Source organism: Equus quagga, chromosome 11, assembly GCF_021613505.1.
Source record: "Equus quagga isolate Etosha38 chromosome 11, UCLA_HA_Equagga_1.0, whole genome shotgun sequence".
NCBI lineage: Eukaryota > Metazoa > Chordata > Mammalia > Perissodactyla > Equidae > Equus > Equus quagga.
Genome location: NC_060277.1, coordinates 9,030,356 through 9,051,851, shown reverse-complemented (window position 1 = coordinate 9,051,851; position 21,496 = coordinate 9,030,356). Strand labels below are relative to the sequence as shown.

The window sequence follows — 21,496 nt, the reverse complement described above, 5'->3', positions numbered from 1 at the left end:
GAGAAGATTCTTCGTGAAGTTGGACATATTTTGAATGGTGTTTCAAAGTAGAGTATTGCTGGATTCTTTCACTTTAAATGTGCCTGTACAGTGGTACACATATGCCGGTGGAGGAGCTTCCTTGTACGCCCCAGACTGGTATTTCTCAGGAAGTGAAGGTTGGCAAAGGAACTTTTTCACTTTTGCTAATGTTATGTTTATTGGGATCGTTAGTTTAAATCACTTCCTTTGTGGTTTAAATCTTGGTATTTTTGCTTGAGTAGGAAGGGGAAATAAGGTCAGAAGAATTTTACACATCCTTCTTTTGGCTTAATGTTGCTTGGATTTGTGGTGTTCTGTTTTCTTCCCAGCCACCCTCAACAAACCATCCACAAAATAAAACAAAGAGTGACCAGCAGTACATTTAGAACACAAAGCTTGACCCCATTTTTCAACAGAGGGTCAATGAGCAAAGTGGCAGCCAAGTACCTACTGCTGAAGTCACTTGAATGATAGAACCTGTTATGATACAATGGGACTCAAGGTATCTCGCCATGGATTTTTGAGTGGGGAAACATAAGGTCTAACAAAGTGATTTTTAAATAACATAGTAAGATAAATTATGGAATCCAACATTTTTTAATTCTTAAAACAAATTTGGACCCAGATATTTCCCTGGGAAGTGCCCTTTTCTTTCACTGTGTCTACTGGCTCTCCCCATATACACACTTGATTGTACACTCATAAACACAAGATTAGAGGGTCTACAGAGTATTCCATTCCTTGTTAGGTTAAAGCGAGGACAAATTGTTAAATTCCACTGAGTATCATGGTTAGAAATAAACTTCAGCATAGTATTGAAACCTTCACCTCATATTCCTCTTTGAACCCATAGCTGTCTGACGTCTTCATGAGATTAATGTGCTGCAGCAAGTCGGCCACCCTGATGGCTGGGTGCAGCTGTCCCGTCTGGTAAGGGGATTCCGTCCCCTCACAGAGGTAGCGAGGTACGTCCAGAAGATGACTGGACTCCGCCGTGGCACTGTGGTTCTCATCTGGCATTTTTCAGATTCCAGAAGATTAAAAAAGAGACAAAGTTATCTTGTTTAATATATATCTATGCAAAAAAGATTTTACGACCTAAAGATCTTTCTGATAACAGGAAGAAGGGCAAGAAATACAGTATAGGTCCAAGGCAGCATCCCCATAGAAACAAAGTCTTTCACTTCAGCTCAAGGTGTGAGGTCAGAGTGCACTAGGTTTATATCAGTAAGATAACAGATGCTGTGAGACATAGAGAGACATCTGACCCACTTTTAAAAAGTGTAAGTCGGAGATTTTGCTAAGTTCTTGCTTTTCCTTGTATGTGCAGTCACAGCAGTATAGAGTGGGACCAGAAGATCAAGTTGTCAACTGGAGAGGTGTTTTCGTTGTTGATTCAATTGGTCAAACTCCTTCCCACCCATTTCCCAACCTCCCTCATGGACCAGATCTAGGCCACGCATCTGCATAGGGCTCCTCTCCTCACCCGTGTGGCCTTACTGTGACCTACCACCTGGGTTTCTTACCATGATACACTCCAGACTGGGAACTGTGGGCATTCTACAGAATCACCCCCCGGCGCTGCTCTGTCTGCTAGCCAGGTGACGTGCATTTACACTCAATCTCTGCTGCCTTGGTTTATTATTATTGCTGTTGTTTTTATTGCTAATTTATTTTGACTCTTCTGGCTACTGTGTGAAAGAAACCAGGGTATGTCTCTGGGGTAAAATCCGTAGGTAATTCCTCTGGAATTCTTCCCTGGCTCATCCAGGCTGCGTTACCCAGCTCCTGCTTTCTGTTCCCATGGCCTCCTGTTCTACATGTCATTTCACTGACTCTGGATTTTAATCTTTTGTTTACTGGTCTATTTTCCTCACTAAACTCTGAATGCTTACAGCATACGGAGTCATATTTTTCTTTTTATTCTTAGTGCCTGGCTCAAGGCAGTCACTCAATAAATATTTCAATGAATGAATTAGTTAAAATCAACTGAATTCTCACCACCCACATTTAAGTGTAGGCCCCATCCCAACTGTGTTATTAGCTTAAAATGAAAACAAACTTTTAAGTCTCTTTCTGTCATAAGAAGGAAGAAAAGAACAAGAACATTTTACCTATGAAGAATAAATATTATTTTAATGACCATAGTACTAATCATTACAATGAGAAGAAGCATGCTTATATTTATCACATTTAAACTTACCACTTTAAAAAAAAAACACAAATGTTTTAAGGGATGTTACTTTGAAAAGCATTATACTGCCATATTGGTTAACAGAAGAGAAAATACACTCTGAGGGGAACTTTTGCTTTTAATGATAATGCATACTGTAGAGAACGATATGTAATTAACAGTTAAACATATTTCAAGTGCTGGTACATTTGCCTGTTCTATCACCAACTCTACAGATAGGATATGGCAAAAAATGAATTGTTGTCCCCATGATAAACATTTTTTCTTCCTGGAGAAGGGAAAAAAAAAAAAAAAGAACCCCACAATCAGATTTGCGTGCTTCTATAATTTAGCTTGATTGCATTTACTTTACTTTCTCTTATTAGGCTGAATGCATTTTCCCTTTTTTTGCATTTACTTCTAAAAATATCACACTGAATAAGAAAGAAAAAAAAAGCCCTCATGGACCCTGCTGTGACCTAACCACCCAACTGAACGTATGCCCTTCACTCAGGTTCTGCCTGCCCTTCTACACACAAACATTTACTAGCAAACATGATGCATGAGAGATTTCTCTTCTTCCTATGAGACTATATTCAACTGATCTACCTTTGCTAAAATATTACAATCGATAAACTGACATAAAGAATATATACATCTCCCCAGCAAAATTAAATTCAGAAGCCACTAGTCTGGGCACTATCACAGAATACACAGCTTAGGATGAGAAGTGAGAACAGATATTGTCAGAGAAGCAAACGCAATCACCTAAGCTGGAATAAGGTAGCCAGGGCTCTGTGGAGCAGCCCCAGAGCTCACACTGTACCTGCTAGAGTAGCAGAATATTTACAATTGTAAAAGGCTGAGTGTGAAACACAGAATTCACCCGTATTCCAAATCTTACATTATTGTGTCCCAATATAAAATAGACAGTGCCTTTCATTTTGCATTAAGCTTTAATACAGTAGTACAACGATCAGTAGTCTTTAAAATAATCACATATGAATTATTAATCTTAATACATTTCCATCTTATTAAATCACCTAATAATGTGACTAGCAGTGAGGGTACATGTACTAATCATTATCCTTATTACACATTTAAGAATAGTAACTTCGAATATTTCCTTGACGAAAAGGTTTTCTAGAGTTCTTTGCAATACACTTACCAGTTATAGGGACTTTAACCCAATGAAGCAGTAAAACACAAAAAACAAAAATATGAATCAATATGAAAAGTTTCTAAGCTCCTTTTAATCAGTAAGTAGACATTAATATCAAGCAATATCTTAAGTGATTTCAAAAATTGCTTTATAAATATAAAATCAATTGGATGCAAAACAACTATAAACACCATGATTCCAAGAATGATGAAGAATGCAATAAATCTTTTCTACATTTGCTATGATTAATGAGAGAGTTAGCTTTTAAAAAATATTAAAAAACAAAAATAAAACCCAACCAGCTTGACTTTCCAAATGAAATAAAATGCATAATGACTGTTTCTGCAACTAGATTTCATGGCTCTATTGTGTTAACTCTAGCCTTCCTTAAACATAAATATCCCTTTTCACAGGGAAAATTATTGCAATAAAGTACTAAACTTTATAGTTTGTAAAACTCAAATACATTATCTCATTATCTCATTATCTCTTTACAAAACTGTGTGAAAAAGGTAAGGTAGAAATTATTACACTGTTTACAGATGGGGAAACAAAGATGTAAGGTATTTTCATGAGTTCATATTGTGAGTCAACAGGAGGACTGGCACTTGGACCCAATGTACATGTTCTCAGAATATCACTGTAATGAAATTTTAACATTTGGGCAGCTAATTTTTTTCCAGTGAGTTTTTAACATTTTAATTGAATTTTGCTTATTAATTTGATGCTGACAGCATTCTATAGTGTTCAACAGACAGACAGCATTCTACAGCGTTCCACAGATGATGACATTTTCAGAGGATTTGGTGCCTCCCCAAAGATCATGATTCCTCGCTCCCTCCCTTCTTGATCAGGCCACCCCCTTGGGACAAATTTCCCAGTTCACGTCCCTGTCATTATTCGCGTGGACATCAAAAGGAAAGTGCAATCAGAGAACATGGACTTTCAGATTCTTTTAGAATACATATTCTTTATATTATAAAACTATAACTTTGAATAATTATTTTGGTGAAAAAGAGTTGTATTTTACTTAACTGAATTAGTTGAATTGTTCCAAAATATCTTTAAAATGTAATGAAATGTTGAATACATGGATAACAAAAGCATGCATAAACCATAAGCTAAACTTTTATGTTCACAAGAAATTTAAATATAAAACATAAGAACTGGGAACTTCTAAGATACATTTATATATTTCCATATTTCTTTGATTAAATCTTAAATATTAGCAACACTGGGGTAAAGTGATACAGAACTTATGAGCATGAGCAAGCTGGTCCTGAACCATTGGTGGATAATTAGTCAAGGACGAGAGTGCAAATTGAAATGAAATTGGTTTTACTCTTAAATATACAGTTAGATTAAAATTTAATGTAATTTTAACATCTGAAAAGTCCTTATTCATCACTAGCAATACCAGCTGTCTTTGATGTTATATAGTGGTAAATCTTGGCTTATTCTAAATTTCTTGAAAGATAACACTTACTATGTAAGGTGTATATGGAATGCAAAACTCCACATCAATATTACAGCAACTACCTGCATTTATACATTCTTAATAAAGACAAAACTAAAGCAAATGCACACATTCCTAATGTCTACGTGTAAATGTGTTCTTTAGTTGCTACAAAACTAGGAGGATTTAGAAAATCACTTTCCATCATAAAGATTTTTATATATAAACAAATTATTCAGGTAGCACTGGCCTGAGATGTGTGCATTTGGGTTTATTCTACGAATGTGGATATATAAACATTAGTCATATATTAAGGGCCATTGTACTTTTGCTCCAAATCTAACAGAACCAAGAATTTAAAAAAATATGTTGCTTTAAAAAAGTATACCTTACTAATTCGAAATTGGCTAGATCTGATTGGGTAGACCACAGTTGCGTTCTTTGATAAGATCATGACTACGTTTTCAAAATTAAGCTGCTTCCTGCACTGTAAATAATTACTGTGTAGACAAACTATAACCCATGCAAGGAGGCATGATCCATGCAAAAAAGGGTGATAAAGAATTAGGGCCTCACCTAACACAGCAGTCGGCACAAGCGGATCTTTGGGCACTGTAGGAAAACAGAGCTCATGAAGGAATGTACTACCCTAAAGTTGTATTTTACACTCTTTCTTTCCTTTAAAATAGATTTATGCTTTCTCAAGAAACATAATTATTAAACTTTCTTTGATTACTATACCCTGCAGAGGTAAAATTTTCTTTTTTGGCTTGGGTTATCTCAAAACACCAGGAAAGGTACATCTATAACTATAGGTCAGTAATCTATTCAATTCAAAAAGGCAGCAAGATTCAACTTGACATTATAAAGATTATAAAATTAGTGCAAGGTACTTAGAGAAATAATTATCTCATACTCACTTGAAATAAATTTTTTCAGTTAACTGTGAGAAATGGATTTAATACTTTCTCCAAGTTCATAAGTGAATATTTATTATCACACTCCTGGATTTAAGCTTCTTAATAAGGTACTAACATAGACAATAGATAGAAAAGTTTGGGGAACAAAAGTGCTTTCAAATCCTTAATTGATTAAATACCAAATCAAGTGGTTAGAAAGATGGTACATCAAATTTTCAGCAGAACTTCCTTTCAATAATGATAGTATTTTATGTTCTTCTCTATCATTTAGCTTATAGTGAAATAAAAATAAAATAGATCAAAAAGGCCCTATCATGATTAAAACTTAATTCCAAAATGACTCATACAGAATTTCTAACTTCTAATTTGGTGTAGATACATATCAGGGAAAATGCTGGTCTGCATTTAGGGCCAATAATTACTGAAAAATTTCACAGGCTGAACATTTCAGAAAAAGACTTTCTTTTCTGAAAAGACATAAATGCATACAACCTACAAATACTTTATTTTTCAACCTTATCACTAACATATATTTATAATCTGTACAGAAAATAATGCTTCTATTATTTACTTCTTTCCTTATACACGTTTTCCAAAGTGGGTTAAGCAAACCTCTGGGATATGTGGCCGAATGCCTCTAATGTACACAAGGCCAAGGATGAACAGGATTTGCCTTCCTTAAGCATCAATTTTATTTAAGAATTTGAAGAAACAAAGTCAGTTAATTTAACTTAAATTTTAGTAACTTACACACAGCACTGTAGAACAGAATAGAAAGTTCATAAGAAATGTGAAGATAAACAGTAATAGTGATTGTGGGGCAATTATTAAAATTATCTATTAGACAGTACTTCAGTGGACATATTTTAAAAGTCTTATCTTCATAGATCAACATTAGAATTCTATGTATGTATATACGGATGGAAAGATGGATGAATAGATGGATGGATGGATGAATGGATTTCACCATTCCCTGCCAATCCCTCAATTCAAGTAAACTTTTGGGTTTCACACCAGATACTTAACAGCAGGCAGATTGATCTTTCCCCTAGTTAACGTTTTATTACTGAAATTCACCAGACTCTGGTAGAATATTTTGATAGAATAATTTTACCCATGCCAATAATTCCCATAAAGAATTATGATGTCTCCTCTTATCTCAAAAGGAACTTTATCTTACACAAAGGAAGACTCAAATGACAAAATAATTATAAATAAATTCTGACATGAACTAATTTTCTGTAGGCAATCAAGTATTTTTAACTTAAAGCAATGACATATCATTTGGTCTGAATGGCATATGTTTGGAATATCTCTTATGATATAGTAATAAAACATATAATTTGAAGTTAAACTAAATCCAATATCAATACTGAAAATAAACCTTCCTGTAAATTCCATAATATTCTCTCTTTTTCTAGATGCTTCTTCTCTCTCTCTCTTAGTCTCACTATTCAAAATGTAATGTGTAGAATTCAGAGTGGACTTAAAGAGCTTCAAAATCATTTATTAAAATCTTAATGAAGAACTTACATCTTGGACTAAAGTTATGTTGGTCCATGAAGGTGATGGAAAGTGGATCTTCGGCATGCATAGTGCTCTGATCAGCATAACTTCGATCCATCGCATTCACCATATGAGTCATCTCCTGCCGGGTGTTCCCCATAGCATCTTTACGTTTTTTAGCAAGTTTGCTGCCAAGGCAAATACAAAATGGAAACCTTAGTGTGAGGCTTGAAGGAGAGTTGACACCTGCAGTAAGCAGTTCAGGAGAGCCCAAGGATAAGGATATAGTTGTCGTTCAGAAACTCTAAGAACTGATCATAATTGTAGGAATTAAGTTTGACATTCAAACAATATTTTTGGTTGCTATAAAACTACTTTATTTGCCATATGGATATTTTCACATTTAAGCTGTCAACCCAAATCTCTCATCATTTCCTATATTTTATCACTAAAATAAATATATCATAAAATACAACTATATTTTATTAAAACCATAAATAAATACTTCCCTAGTAAGGCTGTTCAAAGAAAACTTAAGCTAAAGCTAAGTTTTGGTTTTCCTCCTGGGTCATTAATTCTATTGATCAACTTTTAGAAGTTCTTCTGGGGAATAACATGACTACTTTTCCAAGTTTATTTTACTAGAGCCATCCAACTAAAATAGACAAAGAAATGTCTTATTCTTCATTCTCTGTTGTACCACTAAGTAAAAATGCAACATCTGTAGCATCAACTTATTTAGCAATTGTTATATTGTTACAACATTAATCCAAATCTGATCTTAAGAGACTTATAGAATCAATCACAGCTAGATATAAAGCATATACACATGAACATATGGGAAAATTATAGACTGTTTAAGAAAATAACTCTGAGAAAAGCCTGGAAAATACTAGGTAGAGGCACTATACATATGATCATAATCTTGAACTTTGGAAATGTTCAAATCCTAAAAATGTGTTTTAGAACCACATGGAAAACTATCCACTACAGAAATGTTTTATAAATGCAGCAGGGCAAATGATTTAGGGAATTTGGAAATTACCAGAGTCACATTTTTGAGTTATTCAACTATTGATGTCTTTATCTTACATTTCAAGGATGTGAAATACATTCTGGTTCTTTGTGAACGTTACACATGAAACATACGAGGACAGTAACCATGGACGGTATCTACTAAAACATTTACATCACATTAACAAGGCAATTTATATATGATATAAATAAAGGGATTTTGAAAGCCTGGAGTACCCAGACTACGTTTCTAAGTTTATGGCAGTAGTCCTTGTTGCCTTGGAAATATTCTTTAGTTGTTTTCAGAATACCATTTCTCAGCAAGATTGTGAGCTAGGACGTATTCTTCTGATTCTCATTAGTATCTGTAGTAAATATACTACAAATACTTTTAAAAGGCTCATTTAATAGTTGTGTTTATGTCCAAAGGCTTTTCCCTTAAAAAATTAATCTAGCAATTTGAGGGCTGCTCCTGTGTAGGATATTTTTCTAAGAATTGTTAGTACTTGGTCTCAGGGGGTACATACCCTACACATCCAACATATCAACACAGCAGATCTGACACCTAAATATGCTAGTCAGCTTTAGGGATGGAAATGGCATTAATTTCGTTTTTGAAATAATGATGATGATAATGACAGTACTAGTAAATAAGAAAACAGTGACAGAAGTATAACAAGAACTACCTCTATCACCGCCACCATCACTACCACTACCCCCTACATCATCACAGCCACTACTACCACCACCGCCATCATTTATTAGCAATGCTTGCTCTATTCACTTAGAGAGCTATTAGCTCTTTTTTTCTAGTCTAGGGGGTAAAAACCCTGTAAAAATCTTACAGGTTTCAGACAGTTAATACAAGCGAGTGCTGCCGCCAGTGGTAAGACACCACCGTAGAGGGTACTATGGAGAACCGGAGAGCAGTCTAGGTGGCAACCTGCTTCCTGACTATTGGCATTTGATCCCAGTGTTGAGCTTCTGATGTTTAAATTACTTTTAAAGAGAAGCCATGAATCTGAATATTTTTGTTAAAATTCCTGATTTTTTTCAAGTGGTCCTATTTTTTGAAACAGTATACGGGGCAAAGTGAACATTAGCAGGTCATATCTTAGTCTATAGCTTTCACTTTTCATACTTACCTCTAGGCTGTCATACAGGATATTAGTTCTTTGACCTACAACATTCTTGTACCTCTACTATCTGTTCACTTCCACTCCGTCTCGCCTCATCAGGGAGGCTTCTCCGACTGATCCCAATGCAACCTGTCCCAGGTTAGGTTTCCCTGCTCGGTGTTTTTGTAGCACTATATTCTCTGCCCAGAATAACACTCAGCACATATCATCACAAGTATCCTTTTCATTGTTTTCCCCACTGTATGTTCCATGAAGGGACGGACCATCTGTATACCCTCAGCACTTAGAGCAGTGTCTGGCACAAAGCAGGCATTCAATAAATACTTGTTGAATGGATGAATTAGGCCCGCTTTGTGCTTGGCACTTTTCTTTTGTTAACTCAATTAATTCTCAGATGAACCTTCTGAAAAAGGCATAAGGATTCTAATTGTATAGATGAGTTCATTGAGGCTCAGACAAGTTAAATAACCTGCCCAAGGTCCTTTATCTAATAAGCAGTGAAGAATGACCTGGTCCCAAGGACTAAGCTATTATACTATATCTGGTGGCTGACCTGTTTTTTTTTAATTGCCACTTTACAAAGTGTACTGTAATATAAAGCATCTAGGAGTTAAACATTCATTGTTTTAAATTTGAGAATAAGAATGTGAATACAGCACAAATGTTTTTCCATTTTAAAATTTTAAAACAGCTTAAGGAATAACTTCCAATCTTTGTTTCTTGGGCAAGAAGAGAGAAAGAATTCATTCCTCAAAAATGTGAGAGATTGAATTCGATAAAAATAACACAACTTGAAATTTGGATTAGAAGTTATGTTAAAATTTTGAAGATGGGCAGTTCAAAGCAAATAGAAAAGATGTGTTTAAACTTTGAGGCTTTAGTTTAAAACATATATAATTTATACATATAAAGGAAATGATTGAGGAGAAATAGGAAGTAATGAATTTGTCAAATGCATGACAGGTAAAAGATTTCATGGCAATGAAGGCCTTTCACTTTTCAGATTCACAAACCTTTGTTAGCTGACAAATTATGGGGGCATATAACCTTTGTTATATCTGCCAGACATGCATTATCAGCTTGGTTTATATCTTAATCCTCACAACAACCCTGTGAGGTAGGCTTTAATTCAGTTTATTCCAAAACAAATAAAAAAATTAACATCAGAGTTGAGTCTTTTGATCAAGAACTGACAGTTATTACGATGATGCCAATGAATGTTAGTTCAAAGATCGCATCTGGTTTTCTTTTAAGTTCTATTCTAATTTATCTCTACTTTTATTTTAAAAAAATCTCTAATTGAGATTAGCTTCACTAGGCATGTTTAAGCAGCTTTTAAAAGCGTATCTCTGTGACATTCTTTGTAATTACGACTGATAATGCCAGCAGCCCTAAGTATTGCAATAACAGTATCATAACCTACTACATTGTCTAGAATACAGAAACGTTATCCATCCACCAAAAAGCAATCCCATTCTAAAATTATAGATACATCAATGGTTAATGGTAATTAAATACTTATTGATTCCTGTAGGTTTGATGCTTTGTCTTGCTCTGAGCAACCATCATATATAATATGCACTTCAGGACAGTTAAGCAATTCATTTTGCAACTACTTGAGTTTGACAGATGTGCAAATGACTTTCATTATCAAAGCAGCCAACAGCATAAACTTCTGCAGGTGGATATATGGGTGGGCTATAAAGAGGAAAAGTGCTCCATCATTGTGGGAAATGGTACAGTTAATTACTTTTGGCTTCATCAAACATGATTTAACAAGGGTATTATGATTCATCACAATAAGCTAGGAGCACTGTTAGTTTACACCTGCCTGTTTTAGCAGATTTTAAGAAGCCAAATGCTTATAACATTTAAAATGTTGATAGAATTCTATTACAGTCATTGAGACTCTTATCAAATTCTGTTGTAAAGCTAGCTTAGATTTACCCAGTGAAATAAATACTATGAGATATATGCCCCAAACATACTTAATCACAATCCTTAAGGCTTAAAACTCGGTGGACCAAATATTGATCAAGCAAGCTCCAAGAATACTTTGTTGTAAAAGTCCTTTGGATTGGATGAATACCCTGGCATCTGAGGTCATAAACTGAAAATGACTAGGGAACTAAAGTGGTTAATGCTCTCCATCCTTATCCAAAACAGCATTCCATATCTGAGTATAGGATGAGCTAAGACTTAGGAAGAGAAAAGGAGATATGTGACACCTATGTGTGTTTTGTGTAGGTTGACAGGGTGTTTTTTCGGTCTTGGTTTTATAAAATCATTGTCCTATTTAAGTTATAATAAGCAAATTCATTTTTCTTCTCTAAAAAGAATTTTTATTTATTTGTCATTGCAACGTTATGATTGTGTCCATTTATTTTTACAAGAGCATACTGATTGCCTAGATGGCCAGACCAAAGGTGTTCTGAGGTTACAACTCATCCTGGATTCCTGGAAATGTGGAAAGACGTTATCACAGCCAGACCTGACCTGATTTTCACACTGGGAAGCACTTTCAATGCTCTTCTATGAATACATCAGTTGGGTCAGTCTGTCAAATATAAGTGTTACCTAAAGATAGGGATCAGTAAGTTACAACTATTATCTCCACTTTACCAAATGACTGAGGTATCATATTGATAAGGTACAGGTTGACTTAAGTAAATAAATGATGTTTTGGGCTGCAGACTAAAGCTACTTATGGAAAATTGTAAATAAAAATTAAAAGTAGCTGAACATACAGATATACAATATCCCTTTTTAAAAAGATTAACAAAATAAATTAAGAGGTGAACTTTATAGTTTTAGAGTCCAGAAAAACATATCTTTTGAAATGTCACCAAAATCACAAGCATTTTGTTTTTGTTTTTTTTGAAAAGGGATACTGCATCTTTAACACACGTAAAGTCGTATATCACCCATTTTCTACTTACAGGTAGTAGGAGTAAGAATAGTAGCTCCTCCTGGCAAGCAAATCACAGACAGTGGAAAAAGAGAAGCAATGGTGAATGAAAAGCGTGACTCTGTCACATTCAATAAAGCAGAAAAATGTGCGTTAAAAAATAAAATAAAATAAAATAAAATTCATGTTCTTTTGGTTTGCATTTCAATTTGCTCATGCATTGGTTAGAGATCTTTCGCCATGCAATTAAACAGATATGCAATAGAAAAATAAAATTTAAAATACATAATTTGGAAAAAAATAACATGCTGACATTTCTTTTATTGCCAAAAAAATTGAAAAATTAAATGGATTGTGTATTTTCAACATGCAGTTAAGCATAATATCATCCATTACCATCTAAATGTCATGAAAGATGTAACAGCTGCGTATAGAACTTGTAGACTAAATTACCTACTTTTCTTTATATATAAACATAAAGATCTATTAGTTTAATATAGAATATATGCAGAATGACACCTAAATTTCTATAAACAAGTCATTATATCTTAATGATACAGAGGTACATACATATATTATGTGAATATATATATGAACCATATACTATAAATACACAAAGATATATCTACAGTAGATGTATGTGACTATAATTCACAAACATTTACTGTATTGAAAGAATTTCAAATTTATGTTTGGAATTATTAATGTATTCATGCTGTGCATTTAAAATATAATACATAATCAATGAAAAAAATGGCATACATTTGGAAATAATTCAACAGTGATTAAATTAAAAATGACATTGCGTTTTGGAAGATGCAATATCCCTTTTCTCAGCCTATAAACTTACTTTATATATATATATATATATATATATATATACCCTCAGCTGTAGAATTTTACTAAATTGAATTCCAAACCATTTCTTTTCACCACCACCAAAAATACACAGAACTTTTTTTAACGTGAGAAATATACCTATGTATATTATTCCCAGTGAGGGATTAAAGTCTTGAGAAACCTAATAATTTCCCACAAAACTAAAGATCATAAGACACTAAAATAATTTGCTATTCCTTTATTTTTATTATAAACTTGTATATTAAAAGGGAAACTATATTACATACTAAAATTTATTTAAACTTGATACTATCCAATAATGTTATAATTTCTATGATTTTGTGTGTGTATAATAAACATATTTGTGATTAAATCATACACCATACATGTGTGACACACTGCATATGATTAAAATTCATTAAAAAGTTGCTTAGATAAGGGATTTGAATAATTTAGTTATTGTATATCAGAAGGTAATATATCTAAATATGTAACTCTATCTATCTATACAACTGCCACTTTTCCTAGTCACAGAGGTAGTGGTAAAGAAGAGAAACAAAAGCCCCACCATACTTTCTATCAGAAGACAATCAATTAAAGCATAATTATGAAAACTCAAACAGTAAACATTTTAACAGAGAGGCTCATTGATCCACCCATTTAAAATATGAACCAGAAAAAGAATTTGTTACATTATGCAATTTTCCAGAGTTGTCACAGCATTTTACCCACAAGAAAATCATGTGTAGATTGTTTTGGTATACTTTAGAAAATTTATGTTATTTATACAGTAAATTTTGCTATTTATAAAACAGAGGGCCATGGATAAGGAAGGCTAAAATAACAAATGTTTTCAAATAAGCAACAAATAAAAACCGAAAGTTTAACCCAATTCTAACTGAGTGAGGACATAATCAGAGGTCATTTTCATGCTCTCATATCCGATCTGAAGTGACTGGAATAATTTTAATTGTGAAGCAAAGTTTAGTTAACTCTCTAAACTGTTTAGTTCAGTTAACTCTCCAAATATATATTTCAACTAAATAGAGACATCAGATCTGAAGGTTATATCCAATAAATTTATTGATCTCGATTGATAAACTTGTAGTACTAAAATTCCTTAATCCTCCTGCCTCAAATATGATGTATTTTCCAACCACAGAGGTAGACAACAGCAAAAAGAGAAAGCACTATTGGGGGAAGCACGTATGTAGCTAATTTAACACAGAACACTATAATGCATACCTAATGTTTCTAATGCAGATGTGTCTTCTCCAACATATATATCTCCAGGGGATAATTGTAAAGAGGCAATACATTAAAATAAACTCTGATGGAATCATTAAACATGTAGTATGAGTCTTATCTATAATGTTAATGATTTATTTTGAGTACAAAATAACAATCATAATAGTATATGATTTAATGTAATGTAATCAACATCAATATTATATTATTCAATATAATTCATAAATTACAAACACTTCTATACACAAAACTATTTTAGGACTGTACTCTGTATGTTAAGTTTTTTAAAAGTTCTTCCAAATTGTAGTATTATCTAAAACACATGATTGGAAGGACAGGAAAGTTGTATTAGTTTCTAAGACAATGTCTTACAGATAATGACATTTTACAGATGGACAAAAGTTCAAATTATAAAATCTGTATACTTTGAAATGTTTTTCAGCAGGAGTATACTTTAATCTCCACAACAAAGTTCAGTTTAAATTCCATTAAGTCTTAATATCTTCATATAATTCCAGAAGATGGCGATATTGGTTGATATAGTCTAAAAGACTAATAATGCTCAATTTTTTAAAAACTGACACTTCATATTGAAGTACTGAAATATTTAGTCAGTGAATATTTAATATACAATTTCACAAAGTAATGTTTATATTCTTCTCATACCTTACTTGTAGCCAACATTTAGAAAAATAGAGTGAATACAAAATAATTCATAGACCATAACCCAACTATCATACTAAACCCCTATTCTGCCACTCTTATTAAGTAACACTTCAAATATAAGATAAATTAATATCTCAAGTATCTGTGCATTTGAGAAATTTAAATTCATACATTAATTTCAAGGTTAACTTGACAAAACATCTATGTTTATATCAGAAATTAAACTGCAAATACCAATGAGAATTTATTTTAAAAGCATGAAAAACAGACTCAGATACTGGCAACATGGTTAAACTAAAATTCTTCTTGATGTTTGCTCTAATTTAAAAGAGCTCAAGGAAACACAAAGTGTTTAAAAACTAGTGATTATAAGTGGTAAGTGAGTGGGACAGAACAAAATCAGGCCTTACCTCTTTTTGACAATTAATATGACAACTAGGAGGAGGAGGATGAAGACCAAAATTCCAGCACTAATTCCTGCTATTTTCACCACTCTGTCTGTCTGCTTGGCTGGGTCTGGAATCACTTCTGGTTCTTCTGTTGCTGCTGCTAAATGAATCAAAAAAAATGAGTTACTGAAAGCAGCTAATTATCATACAAAGGAAGCTTCTTCCCAGCTAGAAGTTAACTACAAAAGACAACTTATTTATTTTATTTGAATAAAAATATCCTGAAAGTATAAACACAGAAGCCAGCTAAACCACAGCCTGAGAGATTTAGGGTCAAGATAAGGGAAATCTTTCTGAATAGGGGTTTTGTTAAGGCAAAAAGTAAAACAAAAACCTAGAAATAACTATCAGAGGGAATGGTAAATTATTTTTCTCCAAATGTGCTTAAAAGTCAGAAGACAAGATTTTTAGCAAATTGTACACTGGAAAGAGATGGGGTTGCTCTAGAGACTCACTTGTTTAGCAGCAAACACCTCAACTCAGGCCCAAAGTGCTGGCTTCGGCACTTTAAGGTAGTGTCTCCGCCCTTGTCTGGGACACAAGGGGTGACACTAAGGAAACGTCTAGTCTAAGTGCTAGAGGTGTGAGTTTACGATTTGATGCAGAAGATTTGAAATGAATAGTTGGTTTGGAGGAAGAAAAGAATAAGAAAAGAAAAACAGACACATTAAGGAATAGTTCACATTCTCTCAACAAATAAAACCCAGATAATAAACCTGAGAAATAGGCTTTTGAGAAGACGAATGGCTTTTTTCGTTGCTCTTTTTGTTGTTAATTCTTTGTATCCCCCCTCACTTCCTTTCTTTCTCAATGCTACCACCATCCCCATAGACACACACAATTAAAATCATAAACTCTAATCAATTTACAAGCTCCAGTAGCCCTCTGAAGACATTTTTGTTTCACCTCGTTTACCTTGAAAACTGGTAAGGAAAGTATCATCATCTACATTTTACAGATGAAACAACTGAGTCTTAGAGAGATAAGGAGAGATGATAAATTGCTCAAGAACAGAGACAAAATCTAACACATATTTTATCTTCTAAAGCAGCATTTCTCAATGTCTTCAGATCCACAGCCCCTCCTGCTAAGCATCTGTGTGACAAGAGAACAGGTGATTCATAGGATGAGCCAAATTTGGGGAACTGCCTTAAGGCACCCATCACAGGGTCAAGAGATGGTGGCTGAATGAATAAACAAATAAATCCCTAAGTCTAACCTCAGACCTCTCCAAAGGATAATATGCTAATCCCCCTTAAAAAAAAAATCCATTTTTCTACATTCCCATTCTTTCTTCTTTAGCTTCTCTCTCGGCTTCATTACCTCCACCCCCGGCTTTTACCCCCAGTTCTGCATATTTAAATATCTGCTCCAGTTTCCCAGCCACCACAGTCCCCCAAAAGGCAGGCTGATACAAGGTTGCTAATTTTTAATTTTTCCAAGTAGGACGTTAAAAAGAAGTAATATCAATACTATTTCATAAAATGGTAATCTAAAGCTAAACAAGTAGGAAACAGAGTTTGAAGAAAAGTGTTAGAGAGAACACAGTTAACCTTGTAAAACAATTCACAATAACTGTTTGAATTTATCCTGCTGCAATTGGATAGAACAAAGCTTCCCCATGGACCAGTATTTGATGACTGTTATTCTCAAGTAGGAAAAGCAGGGCTTCAGCTTGTTTTTTCTGGTAAGCAAGGGAGTTTGCTTTTCTGACTTCACACTTTCTATATACCCAGGCTTCAGGGAATTTCCAATTTCATTAATTATGACTAGAGGTAGTTGGATGATTACCACATTCCAAACTACACATTATGGTTCAATTCATCAAAACATGTATTAAATATATTAGAGCTCTCTTCCTTCTCAAGAGCAAATTTAGAAATAGATACTTATATCATGTATATACCTATATATAATATATATATATCCATATATCTATATCTATATATATATATCAAATTTAAATCTGTATATATATCCATCTATATATATACTTCCTCATATATGATGTATACATATATATAAAATGAAAACAAGTGGAGGGGCTGGCCCAGTGGCATAGTGGTTAAGTTTGTGCACTCCACTTTGGCAGCCTGGTGTTCAGGAGTTCAGATCCTGGGCATGGACCTACAGGCTGCTCATCCAGCCATGCTGTGGTGGCATCCCACATACAAAATGGAGGAAGATTGGCAACAGATCTTAGCTCAGGGCCAATCTTCCTCTCCAAAACACACACACACAGGCACGCACACAAAAAACCAAGTGGAACATATTCCAAAGTTGGATATAAAGTCTAACAAGAACATATATATTGCTTGTAACTCTCAAATTGGACTGATTTGACACAGTTATTGCCTCATTAGGAAGAGAAACAAAATTATGTAGAAATTCCTAGCAAAAACTTCAATGCCTGCAAGACATCGCTACTCACTAATTAAAGCTTACTCTCATTAGGTTCTATGTGACACTTGGCTTTCTGAGGGTAATGATAATAATCCCTTTGTGGTTTTCTGACATCTCACAGAATTAAATGTTTCTGAAACTCTTTGGGAGAGTTCTTGTTCAATGAGTAAATATATTTTAATATCCCATTTTAATTCAATAAAACACATACTATGGCATAAAATCTTCAGAAAACTATCAGATAATAGTATGTGTATAGATTTGCTAATGAATTAATCTAAGTATATTTCCAGAAGCAAAAAGCCAAATCCAAAAGTAAATTTCCGACCAAAATACAACCCTGCAGGTGTATTCAGGGTGTAAAATAGTGAGACTTTTATAATCTATTACGTAAAACAGTGTTATTACTTTGAAGTCATAGTCATATGTCTTTGTTAAGCACAGGACTTCAATTAATATTTACCAAATGAAGAAAAAAAGAAAAAACACCAAGTTCATTCATTTGGGTTGGGTAAGGTGCTTGGCTGTCATGATTACAACTCTTGTGCAAAGACTCGTTCATTGATGTTTCCACATCACTATTAAACTTGGGTACAGAAGGTTATCAAATTCTCTAGAAACATACGATTTAGTGGTTGTTTTCCCTTGACTGTGAATCTTCCTCAAAGTCTTTAGCTATGACGTATTTTATTATGATTATTACTACTACTACTAACAGTATTTTTAATTAAATGTCTGCATTAATTTATTACTTTAGATACTTTAATCACGCGTATTTTTCTAGTTCTTGGCCTACTAGAACCAAGGAACATAAATATCCTATTTAAAATCATTCAAGCTCAGAAGATTCATTAATGGAAACATAAGCAGTAGCCCCTAAGTGAGCATTTTCTATTTTCTTCAAAGAGAGCAAAAGCTATTATAATGACTGTGCCTCTGAGCCCTGTGTATAATTTATGCACACACACAAAGGCAATGTGGAGCACCTTTTTCAGAAATGCTTTCCTTTGCCATAAATCTTTACCTTTTTTATCTGTCAAAGAATATTCGAAGAGTCCCCAGTGTCCTCAAGCCAAGAGCAGCATAATTCTTTGGATAGGGAGAAAAAAACTAAGGCAGTATTTCATTTTTATTCAGCAAATTTATGAGATGCTTTTTTCCTTGCAAAAATAGTTAAAGTAACTTTATAAATTGTGTTCTTGCTCCCACTACTTAAAAATAATCTACCTAAAAAATTTAGGTAGAAAGTACATAAATACCTAAAAAATACACAAATTTACTTTAAAAATTAAAATTATGTAATAGCTGGAATCATACAAAACCATTCCTCCACTTTCATGATGGATAGCAGAGACGGAAGCCTCTAAGTACAATATATCAGGTGATGGCATAGCGGCTTCAGAGACCCAAGCACCCTGCAAATTCTGCAAAGCCTTCAGGGATTTCACGAGCGCTTTCTTTCTTTCTCAGTTATAATTCTGGAAAATTGTTTACACGCTTCCTAATTGTTACTAAAAATCCTATAATCAAGCTTATGTCCCCCAACGCCACCAACTCACCATCACCAACATTTCTAATGATTTACTAGTTATGGAGTTCAATGTGCAGTTTTCTCATATCATTTTATGTGACCACTGGATAGCGTTTCACATTGCTGTCCACTCTCTCCTCCTTCAAATATTCCTTTCCTGAGGCTGCTATTACTCGGTCATCTCCCAGTTTTCCTATGACTCTGGCCTCTCCTTTCCAGATTTCTTTTGTGAGCCCTTCTTGCTTCCTTTAAAAACAGGTGCTTCTTTGAGTTCCTCAAGGATCTGAGCCTCTTGACACTGCCTTTCATACTTTCTAGCATGGCGATTTCATCCATTTCCATCACTTCAGTTACCATCCATGCTGATCATTCTCAAATCAAAATATCTCTAAGAGTTCCAACGTCAACTCTTGACCACGTATTTATCTGACACTTGTTACATGTCTGGACTTCAATGTAGGACAGTCACCTTCAATACCTCACATCCAAACTTGAACTCATACTCTTAATCCTCACACCAGTTCCTCCTCTAATGTATCCCCTTTCAGTAAATGGCACAGCTCCCTATGCAGTTGTTCAAGCCAAAAACCTGGGCATCAATCCTGAATCCTCCTCTCTCTCCTTATCTCTAGAATTAACCTGTAATTTATCATCCAAACTGGGATGGTTTTGCAAGTGAAAGGGGATATCTTTAATAATTATGAGAGGACAAAAGGCAAAAATTGGAATTGTCCTGGGCAAACTGGGATGTTTGGTCACTTTACTTGTTTTCACATACAATTAGTTACAAAGTACTACTACTTCCTAATATCTTTTCCTAATACTACTTCCTAAATATCTCTTGTCTCTACTTTTTCCATCTCTGCGGCTACTACGTTAATTCAGGTCAACATCATCTCTCACCAGATTACACAGCAGCGGCCTGTCTTATCTCCTTGACTTCATTCTCTGCCTAATCCACATCAAAACCCACATTGCAGCACAGAGTATTTCTAAGACTTCAATTGTATCACGTCACCCCACTGATTAGAACCCTCCCATGGGTTCCCACTGCTGTCAAGATAAAGTCCATGAAAGCAAGGACCATGTTTATTTTGCTTACCGTTGTGTTTCTAGCAGGTCCTGGAAAGGAGCAACAGTACAAAAACTACTGGTAGAATGAATGAAAGAATGACACTAAACCTGCCTATGGTATAGACTGTAAGGGCATATAGAAAATCAGTTGTCTTAAAAAAAAAACACAAGGATATATTTGATCAGACCCAAATCTTGGAGTTTTTTGGATACTGGCATAAGATGAATTTGGTACAAACATTTCTGAATTATCTCCAGATATTTCAAGGCTCTCTGCTAGCCATTCCTTCACAAGACTAACCTTTTCTACTATCTGCCACAGTCTGCCACCAAATCCAAATGCAGGGAAATTCCAGCAGCATAGAAAATACAAGAGATTTGATATCAGCAAGACTCTATTTTAATTCTTGGCTTCTTCTCTTGTTGTGTGACAATGAGCAAGTCAACATCTCTTAGAATTAGTATTTCATCAAAAAATAAAAATAATAACAGTACCTTTATTACATAGCTTTTAGGAATATTAAGTGACATAATGATGGGAAAAGTTTTAATAAACTATGAAACAGTGGTAATAGTAGCAGGAGTAGTAGATGCTGCTGCCCTGGTTGGAAATAGCTTAGATGTTAGTCCTTTGGGTCCAAGATATAAAAATTAAAAATTATGAAGAAGAGAACTGACACTACTGAAAAACAGTTTAAAAAAAATCTTAGCAGTCTATTGTATAAATATATAATGATGAGTTTTGTAAAGTACATGTTATTAATTAAATAGTCTGCCACAGTGGATGGCTAAGCCTTACGGGCATCTTGAAGCATGTATTATTCAAGTCAACGATTCTTTGAAGTCACTTTGCTTCATCATGTCACCTGATCTTATGAAACTTGTCTGGTCTTAGGTTATTGACAATAAAAAACAGAGTCTATCAGGGTTTTATATTAGTGAAAAATGAAAACAGCTACACATCACACATTTTGTTTAAACGGTAA

At 34.1% G+C, this 21,496-nt stretch overlaps 1 protein-coding gene across 2 annotated transcripts in view; it reads right to left on the bottom strand.

Moving 5' to 3' along the window:
- PTPRK (protein tyrosine phosphatase receptor type K) overlaps positions 1 to 21,496 on the bottom strand; it is a 505,438-nt gene that overhangs the window by 25,477 nt on the left and 458,465 nt on the right. Inside the window, exons 14-16 of one of the 2 annotated variants that reach the window (XM_046675015.1) lie at positions 15,464 to 15,602; positions 7,266 to 7,426; positions 850 to 1,034 (exon numbers count right to left, since the gene is read on the bottom strand). In XM_046675015.1, the coding sequence (XP_046530971.1) occupies positions 850 to 1,034; positions 7,266 to 7,426; positions 15,464 to 15,602 (485 nt within the window). The remainder of the gene's footprint in view (positions 1 to 849; positions 1,035 to 7,265; positions 7,427 to 15,463; positions 15,603 to 21,496) is intronic. The other variant, XM_046675016.1, reaches the window with a different exon arrangement.